Genomic DNA, 14,848 nt, shown 5'->3' on the forward strand with positions numbered 1-14,848 from the left:
ATTTATCGGTCAGAGCAGACAGACATGGGGACTGTGGCTGAAGGTGACATTGGTCTGCACATGAATACTGCCATGGGTCAATGTTTTTCAATCTAATCTTCAGTCTGGGCATAAATCTTTTTTTGATAAAATCTCATTATAATCCTGCATAGAAGTAAAATCCTTCACGGGGGCGGGGGTGGGGGGTTGGGGGGGTACTGTCCTTGCAGCGTGATTTCCCTCCATGACGCAATTGTTCTCTTTCTCCATCAGGTGGCCTCAGCGAACCACTGGCCATGCATGCTTTGGCCCTTGTCCTGATTCACTTTTAACAGCTGCGTCTGGAATGAGTTAAACTACACCCCAGTGCAGATGTAACTGGGTCAAATTAAAAGAAAGCACTGTTGATAACGTGTGAGTTTAAAACCTCCAAACTATGCACAAGAGGCGACTCATGACACGCCAGGTGTTGCCTGCTGTCTCGTGCTGTGCATTATTGTCAGTATAGCGGGATTGGTCGCGGTAACGTCTCATTCCTACGTATTTCACTTTCTCTTGAATGGGGCAACGTCAGAGCGCCGGTGTGAGGCTGGAGCTGCAGGAGCGCACCGGTTTTTTTTGCGGATTTGGCCGCAGACGCGAGAAGAAGCTGCGGGAGGACGCAGCCAGAGCCGTGATGGCTCAGTGACATTTGAGTACTGTGTGTCTGTGTGCTGTTTATTTATCAGCAGTCAGCGATGTGGAGCCCATCGAGGAAATAATGGAACTGTGCCCTGGTTTGTTTTTGTCGGACATGGAGACTGGGTGCCCTTTTGGATTGACTTTACGCTGAGAAGTTGCCATTGAAGCGATGGGACGTTTATTTTGAAATATTAAAAATCAAGCTACAGCTGACCGCGTCTCCGTGAGTAAGAGGTGAGCATGATGATTAAGATAGATATTTTTGGGTATGCACGTAGGGACGTTTGACTCTTGATTGGTCATGCCTTAATAATGACAATGCGCGCATGGGGAAATCCCTATTTATTCCGTTTGAAAGCCGATCATTAACATGGCAATAGACAATATATTTGGCTATGGCATACACATGTAGGATTCGTATAACCAGAACTTACATAAACAAGGAATTAAATTAAATTACTTTAACCAATGTTGCATTTTTATCTATTACATAAATACCGCCATATCCAATGTTGTATTATTCTTTTTTTTTTTTAATCCACAGGGATGCTGATGACTGAAGTAAGCAGGCAGAGGAGAGGATTCCTAACATTACAGCAGTTTGGGACCTACAAACTGGGCAGACAGAAGAGCTCATGCCAGTCAATACACTGAGGAATTAAGTTAGCGCTACCTTTTCAGCTGCTCAGCTCAAATTATGTCAGATCTAATTTACAGGGAGCAAATGTTCCGCCCAGAGAGGGTTCCCTTCAAACATCTCATCCCTTGTCATTTATCAGAAGATACAACGATGCCGATTGTTTGCGAGGCTGAAGCACAGGAGCCTCCTAGAGTCAAATTCTGTGGATGTACTGAAGCAAGACTCTTCAGCATGACCTAAATGAACTCCCCCCAACCCTCACGTGTTCAGGGATGGCTCTCATGAACCTCACAACTGTAATCGACAATGGGTTTTTGGACGAGGCTCCGTCGGGCCGCGTCCTAACTGGCTGTTTCCTTTCGCTGCTCATCCTCAGCACCTTGCTGGGAAACACGCTTGTTTGTGCTGCCGTCACCAAGTTTCGCCATCTGCGCTGCAAAGTGACCAACTTTTTTGTGATCTCGCTGGCCGTGTCAGACCTCTTGGTTGCCATCTTGGTGATGCCGTGGAAGGCGGTGACAGAGATCGCCGGGTTCTGGCCGTTCGGCTCTTTCTGTGACACCTGGGTGGCTTTTGACATTATGTGCTCCACCGCGTCTATTTTGAACCTTTGTGTGATAAGCCTAGACCGCTACTGGGCTATCTCCAGCCCTTTTCGCTATGAGAGGAAGATGACACCCCGAGTGGCCTATGTGATGATCAGTGTGGCCTGGACGCTGTCTGTGCTAATTTCCTTTATCCCGGTGCAGCTCAACTGGCACAAGGCCCAAAGTAAATCTCACACCCCTCTCCCTGGGTCCTCTGGCTCTTCAGGTTTCAATGCCACATCTTACAGCACCCCAGAGAATTGTGACTCAAGCCTGAACCGGACCTACGCCATCTCCACCTCTCTCATAAGCTTTTACATCCCTGTGGCCATTATGGTGGCCACCTACACCCAGATATACCGCATTGCCCACAGACAAATCAGGAGGATCTCTGCATTGGAGCGAGCGGCCGAAAGTGCCCAGAACAGACACGACAGCATTTGCGGAGGCTCCAGCATCGCAGAGTCCGAGAGCTCTTTCAAAATGACGTTCAACAGGGAGACCAAGGTTCTGAAGACGCTGTCGGTCATCATGGGGGTGTTTGTGTGCTGCTGGCTCCCATTCTTCATCCTCAACTGCATGGTGCCCTTCTGTGAGCAGTCGAGCGGAGGGGAGGATTTCACCTGCATCAGCCCCACCACGTTTGACGTGTTTATGTGGTTCGGCTGGGCTAATTCCTCCCTCAACCCCATCATCTATGCCTTCAATGCAGATTTCCGCAAGGCCTTCTCCATCCTGCTGGGCTGCCACAGACTGTATCCAGGAGGCCACAACATAGAGGAAGTCAGTCTAAACAAGAAATGACTCATGACTCTCTCATAGCACTGACTCATCCTTAATGCTAAGAGTCCTAGCGTTCCTGTAGAGGCCGGTCTGATCGACGAGGACACTGCTCTCTGTGCTGACTCTTAGTGTGACTGAAGGATACGGTGACCCCACATGTACCCGTGTTTGCGTTAGGCGAGCAGCCCGTCCGTGTGCAGACTGTCAGAAGGAGCTTGCCGTGCTCATCGTGGTCGCTGCGCTGTCTTCAAGCGGAAGACGCTTCTGAAAGAAGAGAGGGGACTCGGGGATTGAGATAAAGACTCTCCGCTGTTGTGCCGGGGAGCTGGGAGTGCAGCGGTGCCGACACGCCCCTGGGATAGATAATCCCATGACTGGGCAGCACACACTCTAATGCTGTCAGACACTGCTCTCTTCAATACCATCACACACACACACACACACACACAAACACAAACACTGTCAAAACATGCTCCTCCAAATTCAGTGTAAATGCAGCACCCAGCATGCACTCTATGACAAATTACATGACAGCACATGGAAATCATTATCAAACTCATTACGTTCACATCCTGTGCTCTGCAAGGAGTCCAGCATTACAGCGTCAAACCAAATCACGTTTCTGCATAGATGAGCACGTAGGTAAAGTACATCCACATGTGACTTAATATCAAAGCAAGAATGAAAGCAGATTTGATTTTACATCCGGCTTAATCCATGAATGTTGGGATTTAAAAGGGAAGTTCAGAGAAGTGGACTCTTGTGAAAATGGCATCTGAATTTCTTTTGGAAGTGAAGGTGCACAGACTTGTCAAGCCGCAGGTTAAATCTCATTGTTGATACTGGTTCATCCAAATCCTCATTATAACTTGAAACCAAATTTACTCAACAGACACCTCGTAAATTATTTGCTTCATAGCTTAAAATGTGTTTTATGGATGAGTGTCTAATGTTACTTTGTGTCCTGGTTTTCTCTTAAACAACAGCTGATGACCTTATTTAGGGAGAAGGCGAGACATTAACAAATGATTTGATTATTGTGCTTATGTAGAAGCTAATAAAGAATTGCAATTGACTGAATTATGTTTGGATAAATTAGGTTTATTTAGTTTGTTGAAGTGAATTATTAAAGGATAATTTATAAATAATTCTAGGTTTTCCCATCAGTAATGATAATGATGCTGACATCAGGGAACACTGATATCATCATGGAACAGCCAGACGATCCGACCAATTGAAAACCAGCCCACAGTATAGCCAGATTATTGAAGCCACTATATTTAAAGACAAAATCAAAAGTGAGCACACGTAAAATCTCACTAATATTGTTGATAGCACACGCAAACTGTGTGTTGTGCACTAGGGCTGTCACTCTTTCAGAAATCCCAAGTTAGAACCAATTAGAACTAACACATAATTTGTTTTAATTTATGCGGAAACGCAATCTAATCCTAAACCATGTTGTAGAATACACGTTCCGTTCATTCGATGCCTCTGCTGCCTCACTTGAGCAACAAGCTAAGGTTACTGTGATTCAGTTGCATTTCACAGAATCAGGAAACAGCCTGACCCATTTCCATGATTTTTCAAATCCAAAATGCTTTCTCACATTCCAGTTTGCTTGTTTGCTACCTTTTTGCGTTAGAGTTTACCAGGGGCAAGAGGACAGGCGATGGATTGGACGACCATTTGAAGAAAATACAACACTGCCTGTTGCACTTATACACTGCAAATTTGGATTTCAAACACATAATTAAAGATTAAATGTTTTCTAACTTCCCATTTTTGGATGGTAGTTCGAATTTGAAATACAAAGTGACAGCCTTGGTCCACACAACTTCTAGTAAGTGGAGCACGTCAAAGCTGAATGGGAAAGTCAGTCTGTAAAGTGAGAGCTGAAGGTTTGTGTGAAACCTGTGGTCTGATTATCTGACTATATTTCTTATCTTACATCTTTTAAAGATTATTTTTAGGGCTTTCGTTGCCTTCAGGATTTCGTACAATTGGTAAGAAAGAAAGAAATAGAGACAAAAATTATCTGTTTTGCCTGACTTCCTTGCATGTCTGACAAGCTCACCATGACAACCAGACTCCAGGAAGTCACTGCGCCCGGTCAAGAACTAGTCCCACACGTAACCCTAAGTATATTGTGTCGCTTTGCCAGACCTTCCTCCACGGCGCTGCAGAGGAGGGTGTGGCGAGTCCACACACCATTCCGGGATGAAAGGAAAGCGTGCTATTAGCATTTTTTTTAAACCAATTACAATCGTCATGGGCACGCCTCAGGAAGGAACTTGCTTTGGTGGAACCTTGTTCTATAGCTGGAACATGTTTTAGTCGCGCAACAGAAAACTCAGATTGGACAGATAGTCTAGCTAGCTGTCTGGGTTTACCCTGCAGAAATCTGAGGAAAAAAATCAACCGGAGTTTCAAATGGCAACACAAAGGAAGCGCAAGGCAATGAATATCCGGCCTAAATGAGTGAAACCCGCCGGAATGTCCGGTGGCAACGGAGCGATCCCGAAAGTGACAAAGTGACAAAGACCACAGCTTGTTCAACCAACTAACATATAACGAGTAAATTAGTGATCTTTAGAGATGCTGGTTTATTTATTTATTTTTTTTACCAATGAAGAATACACAAGAATTGTCCTACAAAGTGAAGCATTGGTGGACTATGAAGAACAGGACGCATTACCTCTAATCTGGTGAACTGTATTTTGTTATGTGCTAACTCTTATAGTCATTAGCTACAGTGAGCATTCATGACACAAACAAAAGCTGTAGGTGTTTGTACTTGGCTAAAAACAATCTTTTTCTGCAGTAGCTATAGAAGTCTGATGAATGAATACTTGTTGTTATGTTACATTCATACTAGTATAAGTGTCTGCTTTAGCCATTTGGAAATATCTCAATGCACAGCTTAATAAAAGTGTATGTGTCCATTTCCGTGAGGTCCACTGTGTGGTGTGTGTGTGTTTGTGTGCCTGGCTGTACAACTTTGACCTCCACAAATCAAACATCCTGAAGCACATTTCACACCAGAGTCTGAAGGGTAAAACTTAGCGGGACCAGCTGTGTCTCACATCCAAAATTGCACTCTTGCACAACTGTGGTGTTCATGTGTCTGTTCGGTCTGGTGATGTTTTGCCATCAATAGCAAAGTGAAAGGAATCTGAAGTCATGAATAGCCTGGAATAATATAGCAGAGCAACCATTTTTTGCCACCTATTATCCTAACGTTTGGCGTTGCTTCATTCATTCATTGCACTTAAGCTGTTTTTCAACTTCTAGTGATAGACTGAACTCTTGGAACAATACCTAACAACTAGAAATACATTTTAGTCACAGCTTGAATGAGGAAAAGGTGACTGTAAATGTCAGGGTTTAGTAATTTTGTACATCAAGGGGGCACTTGTAAACTTACACACCCTAATTTATTCAGATGCTTGAATGGTGAGTGAGAGGGAGAGCAGAGAAGCGACAAGGACGTGCAATGGATTTTATTTTGTGAGACTCAGTTCAGTTCACACATTCCCTCTGCCACCTGCCACCTGATTCTTAAATGATAAAATAAATCAAAATATATGTTGATTCGAAAGTAAGCTTTCGTTTTATTTTTTGCTACCAAAGCTGCTGTGCCCTGTCTTCAATAATCAGAGATGAATTTGTTACCTTTTAAAGTGATTACATTTCATGCACCACTTTTATTGAACAGATGATCTGAATCTAATTAAAGTCACGCTCATCGGAAATCTGAAAAAGTATAACTACTTTGATAACGCTCTCTGTCTTGCACAAACACAAAGTTGTCCTTTAAAGCCCACTTTCTCTGGGCCCCGGACTGTCCTTGCCTCTGTGAAACCTCCTCAAGCGTGCCACAGGATGGGAACAGCAATTAATTTGACTGACATCATTCAGAGTGATGGCTGAGGTGGCGACAAGACAGGGTGTGTGTGTGTGTGTGTGTGTGTGTGTGTGGATGTGTGTGTGATGTGTTCATGTGTGTATCACCTGCTCCAGTGGGTTATCCAGAGACCCTGCAATGACAGCCGCAAACACCGAGAATTTGTTTGCTTTATCTATCTTTTTGTTACAGTAGAGCGCGTCAGATTCTCAAAGCGATACTGTCTTTCTACATTGGCACGTCGGTGAAGCGATGCTAGACGTGGCAACTTCAAATGACGCTAATGACTGGCCCTGGGGAAATGATTTACTGAGCCAGGGAGGAGAGAGAAAGAAAGGGGCAAGGAGAGAGACAGAGTCTTATGTAAGTAGCAAGCAATGGCTACTTTGAAAGGAGACTCAAAGGATGCTCTGTAAATACCACATAACCCACAAGTAGCACCAAAGTCAGACTGCTGTCACATCCATGATGACGTTTCCTCTGCGCTCGCATGCAGATCGCTTAGGGGCACACCTGGCTTCTTAATGTAGTTAATGATTTCTCTGTCACCCTCCATCTTCAGTCGAGCTCTTGGGGAATTCAAAGGCAATTAAACGGTTATATAATAATAATAATATATATATCTCCCCATTAAATGTGTGTTATCATTGCGCAAGATCCTTATGCATTTTTAATACCTCGCACGACACCAGAAACGAATGCACTTTGCATGATAAAACATGCTGTTGCTCTGTTGGTCCGTGTCTGCTCTCCTCGAGGTAGACAGATGCTCTACATTCATTTTGAACTGATAGAGAAGGGAGAGATCAACCAGCACACATCCGGCCACTACTGCAACACACACTCCCTCGTCGTTTCTGGGGAAACTGTTCATCTTTGTAAAGCGCTGAATGCACTTTGTAAACACATTTCATCCAGCGCTTCCAAAATAGACACAAGTTCGCCCTGCACATCTTTTGACCTTTAGTGTTTGTCCTTTGCGGCAATTCCTCTTCCCAGTTTACTCCCGCTCTTCATTTCTCTTTCTTATCACACCCTTCCGCTCTCTCCCTCCACCCTCGCTCTGTTTACTGCTTGTGCTCCAGGCCGCTGGCAGTGCCGTGTTGCCATTCGTCACTCCAACTGGCTCCAGTGGAGAGGACAGGCCCTTTGACCCTACCATTGGGAAAGGAGCAAGGCAACGAAGGGAAAGATATAAGCCTCTTCAGACAGCGTAGGGAAAAATAATTATTACAGAGGACAGAGAAGGAGGGCACAACAGACGGGGACTCCCTGACTTTCAGCACTTTTTCCACAAGTGAATGTTTTCAATCCACAGATTCATGGCAGATTAAAAGCTACTATCACTATCCAAAATTATAATTGGTGTTTTCGCGACTGTGGTGGATGGAGCACTGTCTCACATGTCACTCCAAAAAGTTCCAATAGGGGTTAACCCATGTTCTAGTGACTGCGATTGGATCCTATGATTCGCTTCATTTTCATCATCCTCATTGAGTATTCTGTAAGATGCATCTGCAACCATTATGTGGCTTCTTCTAATTAATCAGGCATTTCCTTTAATTTGTCACCCATCGGTAAGTGGAAGGAAGTGAGTCGTTGAGAGCTAGAAACGATGCTGTTGCACACAGAGATAAGAGGAGAAGCAACAAGCTTCCTTATGAGACGAACATAGGAACTAACAACTATTCTGTCTATAATGGAGTGGTATGGAAAAAAGTGACCCCAAACCTTTGACCGGTGGTATATATACTACCGTTCAAAAGTTTGGGGTCACATTGAAATGTCCTTATTTTTGAAGGAAAAGCACTGTACTTTTCAATGAAGATAACTTTAAACTAGTCTTAACTTTGAAGAAATACACTCTATACATTGCTAATGTGGTAAATGACTATTCTAGCTGCAAATGTCTGGTTTTTGGTGCAATATCTCCATAGGTGTATAGAGGCCCATTTCCAGCAACTAATCACTCCAGTGTTCTAATGGTACAATGTGTTTGCTCAATGGCTCAGAAGGCTAATTGATGATTAGAAAACCCTTGTGCAATCACGTTCACACATCTGAAAACAGTTTAGGTCGTTACAGAAGCTACAAAACTGACCTTCCTTTGAGCAGATTGAGTTTCTGGAGCATCACATTTGTGGGGTCAATTAAACGCTCAAAATGGCCAGAAAAAGAGAACTTTCATCTGAAACTCGACAGTCTATTCTTGTCGTTTGTGAAGACGCAGAACAAATGAAAAGATGCTGGAAGAATGTCTGACGCCATCTGTTAAGCATGGTGGAGGTAATATGATGGTCTGGGGTTGCTTTGGTGCTGGTAAGGTGGGAGATTTGTACAGGGTAAAAGGGATTCTGAATAAGGAAGGCTATCACTCCATTTTGCAACGCCATGCCATACCCAGTGGACAGCGCTTGATTGGAGCCAATTTCATCCTACAACAGGACAATGACCCTAAACACACCTCCAAATTGTGCAAGAACTATTTAGAGCAGAAGCAGGCAGCTGGTATTCTATCGGTAATGGAGTGGCCAGCGCAGTCACCAGATCTGAACCCCATTGAGCTGTTGTGTGAGCAGCTTGACCGTATGGAACGCAAGAAGAGCCCATCCAACCAATCCAACTTGTGGGAGCTGCTTCTGGAAGTGTGGGGTGCAATTTCTCCAGGTTACCTCAACAAATTAACAGCTAGAATGCCAAAGGTCTGCAATGCTGTAATTGCTGCAAATGGAGGATTCTTTGACGAAAGCAAAGTTTAATGTAAAAAAAATCTTATTTCAAATACAAATCATTATTTCTAACCTTGTCAATGTCTTGACTCTATTTTCTATTCATTTCACAACGTATGGTGGTGAATAAGTGTGACTTTTCAGGAAAACACAAAATTGTTTGGGTGACCCCAAACTTTTGAACGGTAGTGTGTATATATATATATATATATATATAGTTTATTTTTTTGTTCCCCTCATAAAACTCAGAGTATCAATGTTGATGCTTAAATCATTTGAACTCAATATTAGAGAATATAATCCCTCATAAATTTTCCATACTGTGTCATGGAGTGACCTTTATTGGACATGGGCCGAAAATGGAGATGAGTTGGCCTGGGTCTTTGCTACATTTGGCCTGATCAAATCCTCCAGAGAAATAGAGACAGATATGATGTGTTGGCCACATAATTGCTCATATTACACTCATCTCTGGCCTATCCCAGATTGTCAGTGTGGCAGAGTAGAAAGCATAACTGAAGCGTGTTAAATAAGTACTAAATCAAGTCAGTGAAAGCAGGTTCTAAATTTACAATAAATAATAAGCCTGGTGCAAATGAGGCTGGCGGATGAATGGGATTTTCAACATGGGCGATGTCCACTCCAGCCGAACTCCTCAGCTTAGCTGGAGAGAGGTGCTGTCTGGCGGAGACGGCTCTGAGCGGAGATCATGCTATTTAATGATGCCAATGTTAATGCACACGCTGGTAGGATGTCCTTCGGGTGAATTGTGACGATGCTAATGCTAATCAGTTAGCCTGGGAGGGAGGGGGGCAGATGTGTCTTATCTCTTTAAGAGCACAATTCCAGCAGCAGGAACTGACAGAGACGGAACAGAGTGATCACTGACAACTGTGCAGGGAAACTGAGATAGTTGTCCCTTCCACCCGGGCTTAAGATAGGCGATGGCTGCTGAGTGTCTGGCCCATGTGTGTTGGTTAACAGAGCTGACCATGAGAGGATTGTTCTATGATATGGTTCTATCTATGGCTGTGTTTACAACAACTTAAAAAAAACAACAACAAAAACACATTACTGAATGAAAAAACAAAGCATTCGACACATGGTGCTTCTTTGCATGGTTTCAGTTTTCAGTGGAACACCCACATGAGGTGGTGATTCATACAATTTCATGTGGTCCACACTGTCATCTCTGACAGTGTTTGAAACAAATCTGGTTAACCAACTCTTGATTAGCTTTCTGTTTAGGGACTGACAGGATCTCCCTTGAGATGTTTTATTAGTTTGAAGTTATGATGACAGCCAACTGTGTCCCTGCCTCTTTGAAACAAACGTGTACATTTCTCCAGAGAGTTGTGGCTTGATTCTAAACTACATATTTATTTAGACAATGTTGTGTGTTCACACTGGAAAAGTAACAAAATGATGTAAATTCAAAGATGTCAATATGCATACTAAATATGCATGTTTTTTAAGTCTGCTGCTGGTAGACACTACACTCCCACAATGCATTGCACAAAGGGAATTGGCCTTTCTCAGCTTTCATTAAATGTATACAAAAACTAGGCTATTTTTTTTAAAGATTGCAACGATTAGTCGTCTAATGATCGATTTATCAATCTACGGAAATAAATAATTGGCAACTATTTTGTTAATGGGCTGATTGTTCAATCAATGTTTCATGCAAAAATTTCATGCAGAAAAAGGCCTCACAACTATGGAGATGTCCCTCTTTTCTCTGTTTTTAAATCATATTAATCTGAATACCTTTGGTTTTGGATACGACAAAACCAGACATGACATCACCTCGGACTTTAAGAAACTGGGATGGACATTTTTACTATCTTCTGACATTTTATTTTCAGGCATTTTACGAGGACTAATCAAGACAAGAATTGGCAGATTAATACATAATGAAAATAATCGTTAGTTGTGGGCCTAGACAGGTGGTAACAAAATAAAAGATGTAATGATACAGTTAATCACAGATTAAAAGTGAGGGCAGGCTGGTGTAAACATCTGGAGTTACAGCCTGGGAGAAAATAAGAAAGCCAGGCATATTTTTCATCTGAAAAGGGGATTAACCGAGCGGGAGGGTAGTACAGAAGACCACTCAGGGACAGACATGATCCCACTCGAGTGATGATATGGTGACAAGCTGCACAAACATCCCCAACAGAGAGACAGAAAGAGCAGGAAGGAGGAGAGGGAGGGGATGTAATGTAACCAGGGAGGGAAAGAAAAACGGCTTGAGAGTTTAGGAAGAAACTGGGCGCAGACTGTGAGAGAGGCACGATAAGAAAACCGCTTCAAAGCAGATACAGTCCACTCTCTCCTCGTTTGCACCATGAAAAGGTGTTCAGAGGCTACAACCCCGCTATATTGCTCATGATCTTTTCTAACACGGTGTCCTTATGAGAGAAGTATGAGAGATAGATAGAGGGGAGAGATCATTTCAAAATTTGAATTTAAATAACTATTATTAGGGCTGTGAATATATGGCTTCATGTCTCAGTCTAATTTGATTGCAGAGTAATTTTTACCATTTGGCTGGAATTTATATAATCCAAATAGATTCATTTTCTTTTGGAAACAATACACATCAGTCATATTGATACATAAATGCAATGTTCATTCTTTTAAAAGGTGACCATAGATCGTGCTGCCAAAAACACCTCATTGAATAGCGTGACACAGTACCTTTTGGCAGTTTAAAAAAAAAAAAACTCTAAACACAGTTTGACTGTGTCTTAGAAGCCAAAATGCTGCCATAGTTTGGACTTTATAGTAAATGCACTGTTCTTCTATAGTGCTTTTCTAGTCTCAACTACTCAAAGCGCTGTTACGTAGTACAGGAACCATTCACACACTGTGGCCGAGACCTGCTCATCAAATAAACACTCACATACATTTACACTCTGATGCACAGCATCTGGAGCAACTTGTGGTTCAGTGTCTTGCCCAAGGACACTTTGACATGGGACTGCAGGGCCAGGAATCAAACCACCAACCTTCTGATTGGCAGGCGACCGCTGTACCACTGACCCACAGCCGCCCAAAGCATTAGCAAACATCATATGTCCAGATTGCTTTCCTTGTCTGCAATGCGGGACATTTTAAAATGCACCATTTGTCCTTCTCAGTGTGCTGACCAAGAGGGCCTTATTGAAGAACAAACTCAAAGTGCTTGAAGATGATGTGAGTACAGAGCCAGATTACACAAAGAAATATGTACATCAGTGTGAGGTGCTTTAATATTTTAAAGCCTTTTCAAACAGACTGTTGCTGAAGCCAAAGTGACTCTTTGTATTAGTCTTGATGCGGGCAGAATTGACGTGTGGTGCACTGAATGAATCATTACCCCAGTAATAAAAGAGTGAACAAAGAACAGACATGGCCAAAGAGGAGAGTCGGGACAACACAGCTTCACTCAGATGATCCAGGAATAGAAACACCTCAAACATTCATTATTGCAGCAGCAGGGTGGTGCTGTGGCTGTAAATTTGCCCTGTTTATTCAATTCCATATGAGGGAAGCAATCAGCAGACACAACCTGGTCTATTTTAGGAATGGACTTGTCGAGCGGCAGCGCAGCAGGAGCCTCTTTTACCCTCTGGAAGGTTCAGATGGGACCGCACAAGCGCGAGCAGACGCAGACGTGCTCACAGGCACATACACACACAAACACACCAGAGACACAGCTGGGAGACTGTGGGAACAAGCATTCTGGATCCTTTATTTGGCTGTAGCCAGAGAACAAAAAAAAACACCCAACATTTTACCACCTCTGCTTCTGCCACATAACGGATTAATTGCGTGTCACACTCCAACCATTAGGGAGATTAAAAAAAAAAAATCAGGCCTTTCCTCTCACCTTCAGTGATAACTTCAAGAGACAACTTGACTGAACAGGAGAGGACAACTTCTATGCGGCCTCCACCTGACTGAGTGCTACTTCATTTGATTTGAATTAAAAACGGAGTTATTAACAACCAGAAGAGAACAACCATCTGTCCTCACAGTTCCACAGCTGACCAAATGCTGCTGTAACCCGTATAACCTGCTGTAAGCCACGTTAGGGCTAGCTGTACATGTAATATGACTCCCATAGGAAACATCTTCTCCCTGCTGCTCCTCCACACTGAGGCCAAAGGTCAGGTTCAGTTACAGAACAGCCTCCTTGCGGCTGGCCGGGATTCAATGTATGTGTGTGTGTGTGTGTGTCAAGGACACCACAGCGAGGTGGATGCTTGGGGGGCTTGAATCCAGTTCACTGTGCTCATTACACCACCCTCACGCCATATTACTCTGTGTGACAGCTCCAGTACATGGCTGGAAGAACTTTCTAGGAAAGTTTATTCAGCAGCAGAGTTATCTTATCAGTGGACAGATCTATAGCTGTCCTACTCATCGCTGTCTTGCAGGATAACGCAATTCACCCTGTGATTATTATTTTTAACTTCTTCATATTCCTTTTTAAACTATTAACTAAAAACTGCTGCTGGAACTTTCAATTTCCTGCGGGAGTCATCCCAAAGGATCAATAAAGAGAAGTCTAAGTCTAAGTCTAAGTCTAAACATTGGAATTTCTTATTGGAATCTTTTACAATAATAATGGTAGATTGTGCTGAGACGTATGTATGTTCTTATTTATCTGATATTTTAATGTTTATAAAGATATTTTATGTTGTTGAGAAAAAAAAGAAGAAGGTCCTTACGAGCTTCACCTCGGGTTCTTTTGCTTGTATTTAAACCTCATACTGTGGCAGCACATTACAAATATGAACTGATTGGATTATCTGTGATTTTATAAACAAATACCCTCATGGTCCTTAGACTTATCGACAACAAGTCGGGGGTGTATAAGGAATACGTGTTCAACTATAGGGTTTACGTCAACACTGGGGAGACAAGAGTGCTGGACAGGAAGTGGAGATGGCTGTTTTTTTCTGAAGGGAATATGTTAATCTTCTTTAATTGTCCCATCTGGAATTCTGCTCCCCTGCATAGACCACCTTCTGTTTATCAATAATTCAATATGTGACCAGACAAGGGGGTCAAGCCTGCTTTGCTGAATAACATGCTTCACAAGACCAGCTATATAAAAGGCATATCTGCACATATTACATACTGTAAATGTGTACATGTGAATGGAAAATGGAGATTATGAGCACAAATCTGTCTCAGTCCTATCATGATGTTTTGCCAAAGTAAAATCAGTTAACTTAAATAAATAAATAATTAAAGCCAGCAGGCTGATCTTTACGTCTTATATCCAACACATAAAACACGGTGAAGTATACAACTTCAAATTTCAGAGAGACAAAACATTTTCCTCCATTTTCTCAAACAAAAATGGGAACATGCGGACTGCTAAACGGATCCTTGGCAGAGAGTGACAACACAGTCGCTCTTTACCATATTTACCATAACTCAGACTTTCAGTGTTTAGAACATCTGTGGAATGTAATCCCCACTGCATGCATCCATGCGAGTCTTTGGGTGTATCTGAGTGAATATCTCATGTTGACGAGTGTGTTAT

General features: G+C 42.8%; 1 protein-coding gene and 1 long non-coding RNA gene across 2 annotated transcripts; both read left to right on the forward strand.

Moving 5' to 3' along the window:
- Positions 1 to 368: 368 nt before the first annotated feature.
- LOC116696641 (D(1) dopamine receptor) lies at positions 369 to 3,473 on the forward strand. The gene is made up of 2 exons (XM_032527746.1): positions 369 to 894; positions 1,205 to 3,473. Exon 2 carries the CDS (start codon positions 1,573 to 1,575, stop codon positions 2,689 to 2,691), a length of 1,119 nt encoding a protein of 372 aa, XP_032383637.1. The 5' UTR covers positions 369 to 894; positions 1,205 to 1,572; the 3' UTR covers positions 2,692 to 3,473.
- Positions 3,474 to 3,528: 55 nt separating this feature from the next.
- LOC116696661 (uncharacterized) lies at positions 3,529 to 5,620 on the forward strand. Its single transcript, XR_004333799.1, has 2 exons — positions 3,529 to 4,207; positions 4,326 to 5,620. It is a non-coding gene; the product is annotated as an uncharacterized LOC116696661 (long non-coding RNA).
- The last annotated feature ends 9,228 nt before the right edge of the window (positions 5,621 to 14,848 follow it).

This window comes from Etheostoma spectabile, chromosome 10, assembly GCF_008692095.1.
Source record: "Etheostoma spectabile isolate EspeVRDwgs_2016 chromosome 10, UIUC_Espe_1.0, whole genome shotgun sequence".
NCBI classification, from domain to species: Eukaryota; Metazoa; Chordata; class Actinopteri; order Perciformes; family Percidae; genus Etheostoma; species Etheostoma spectabile.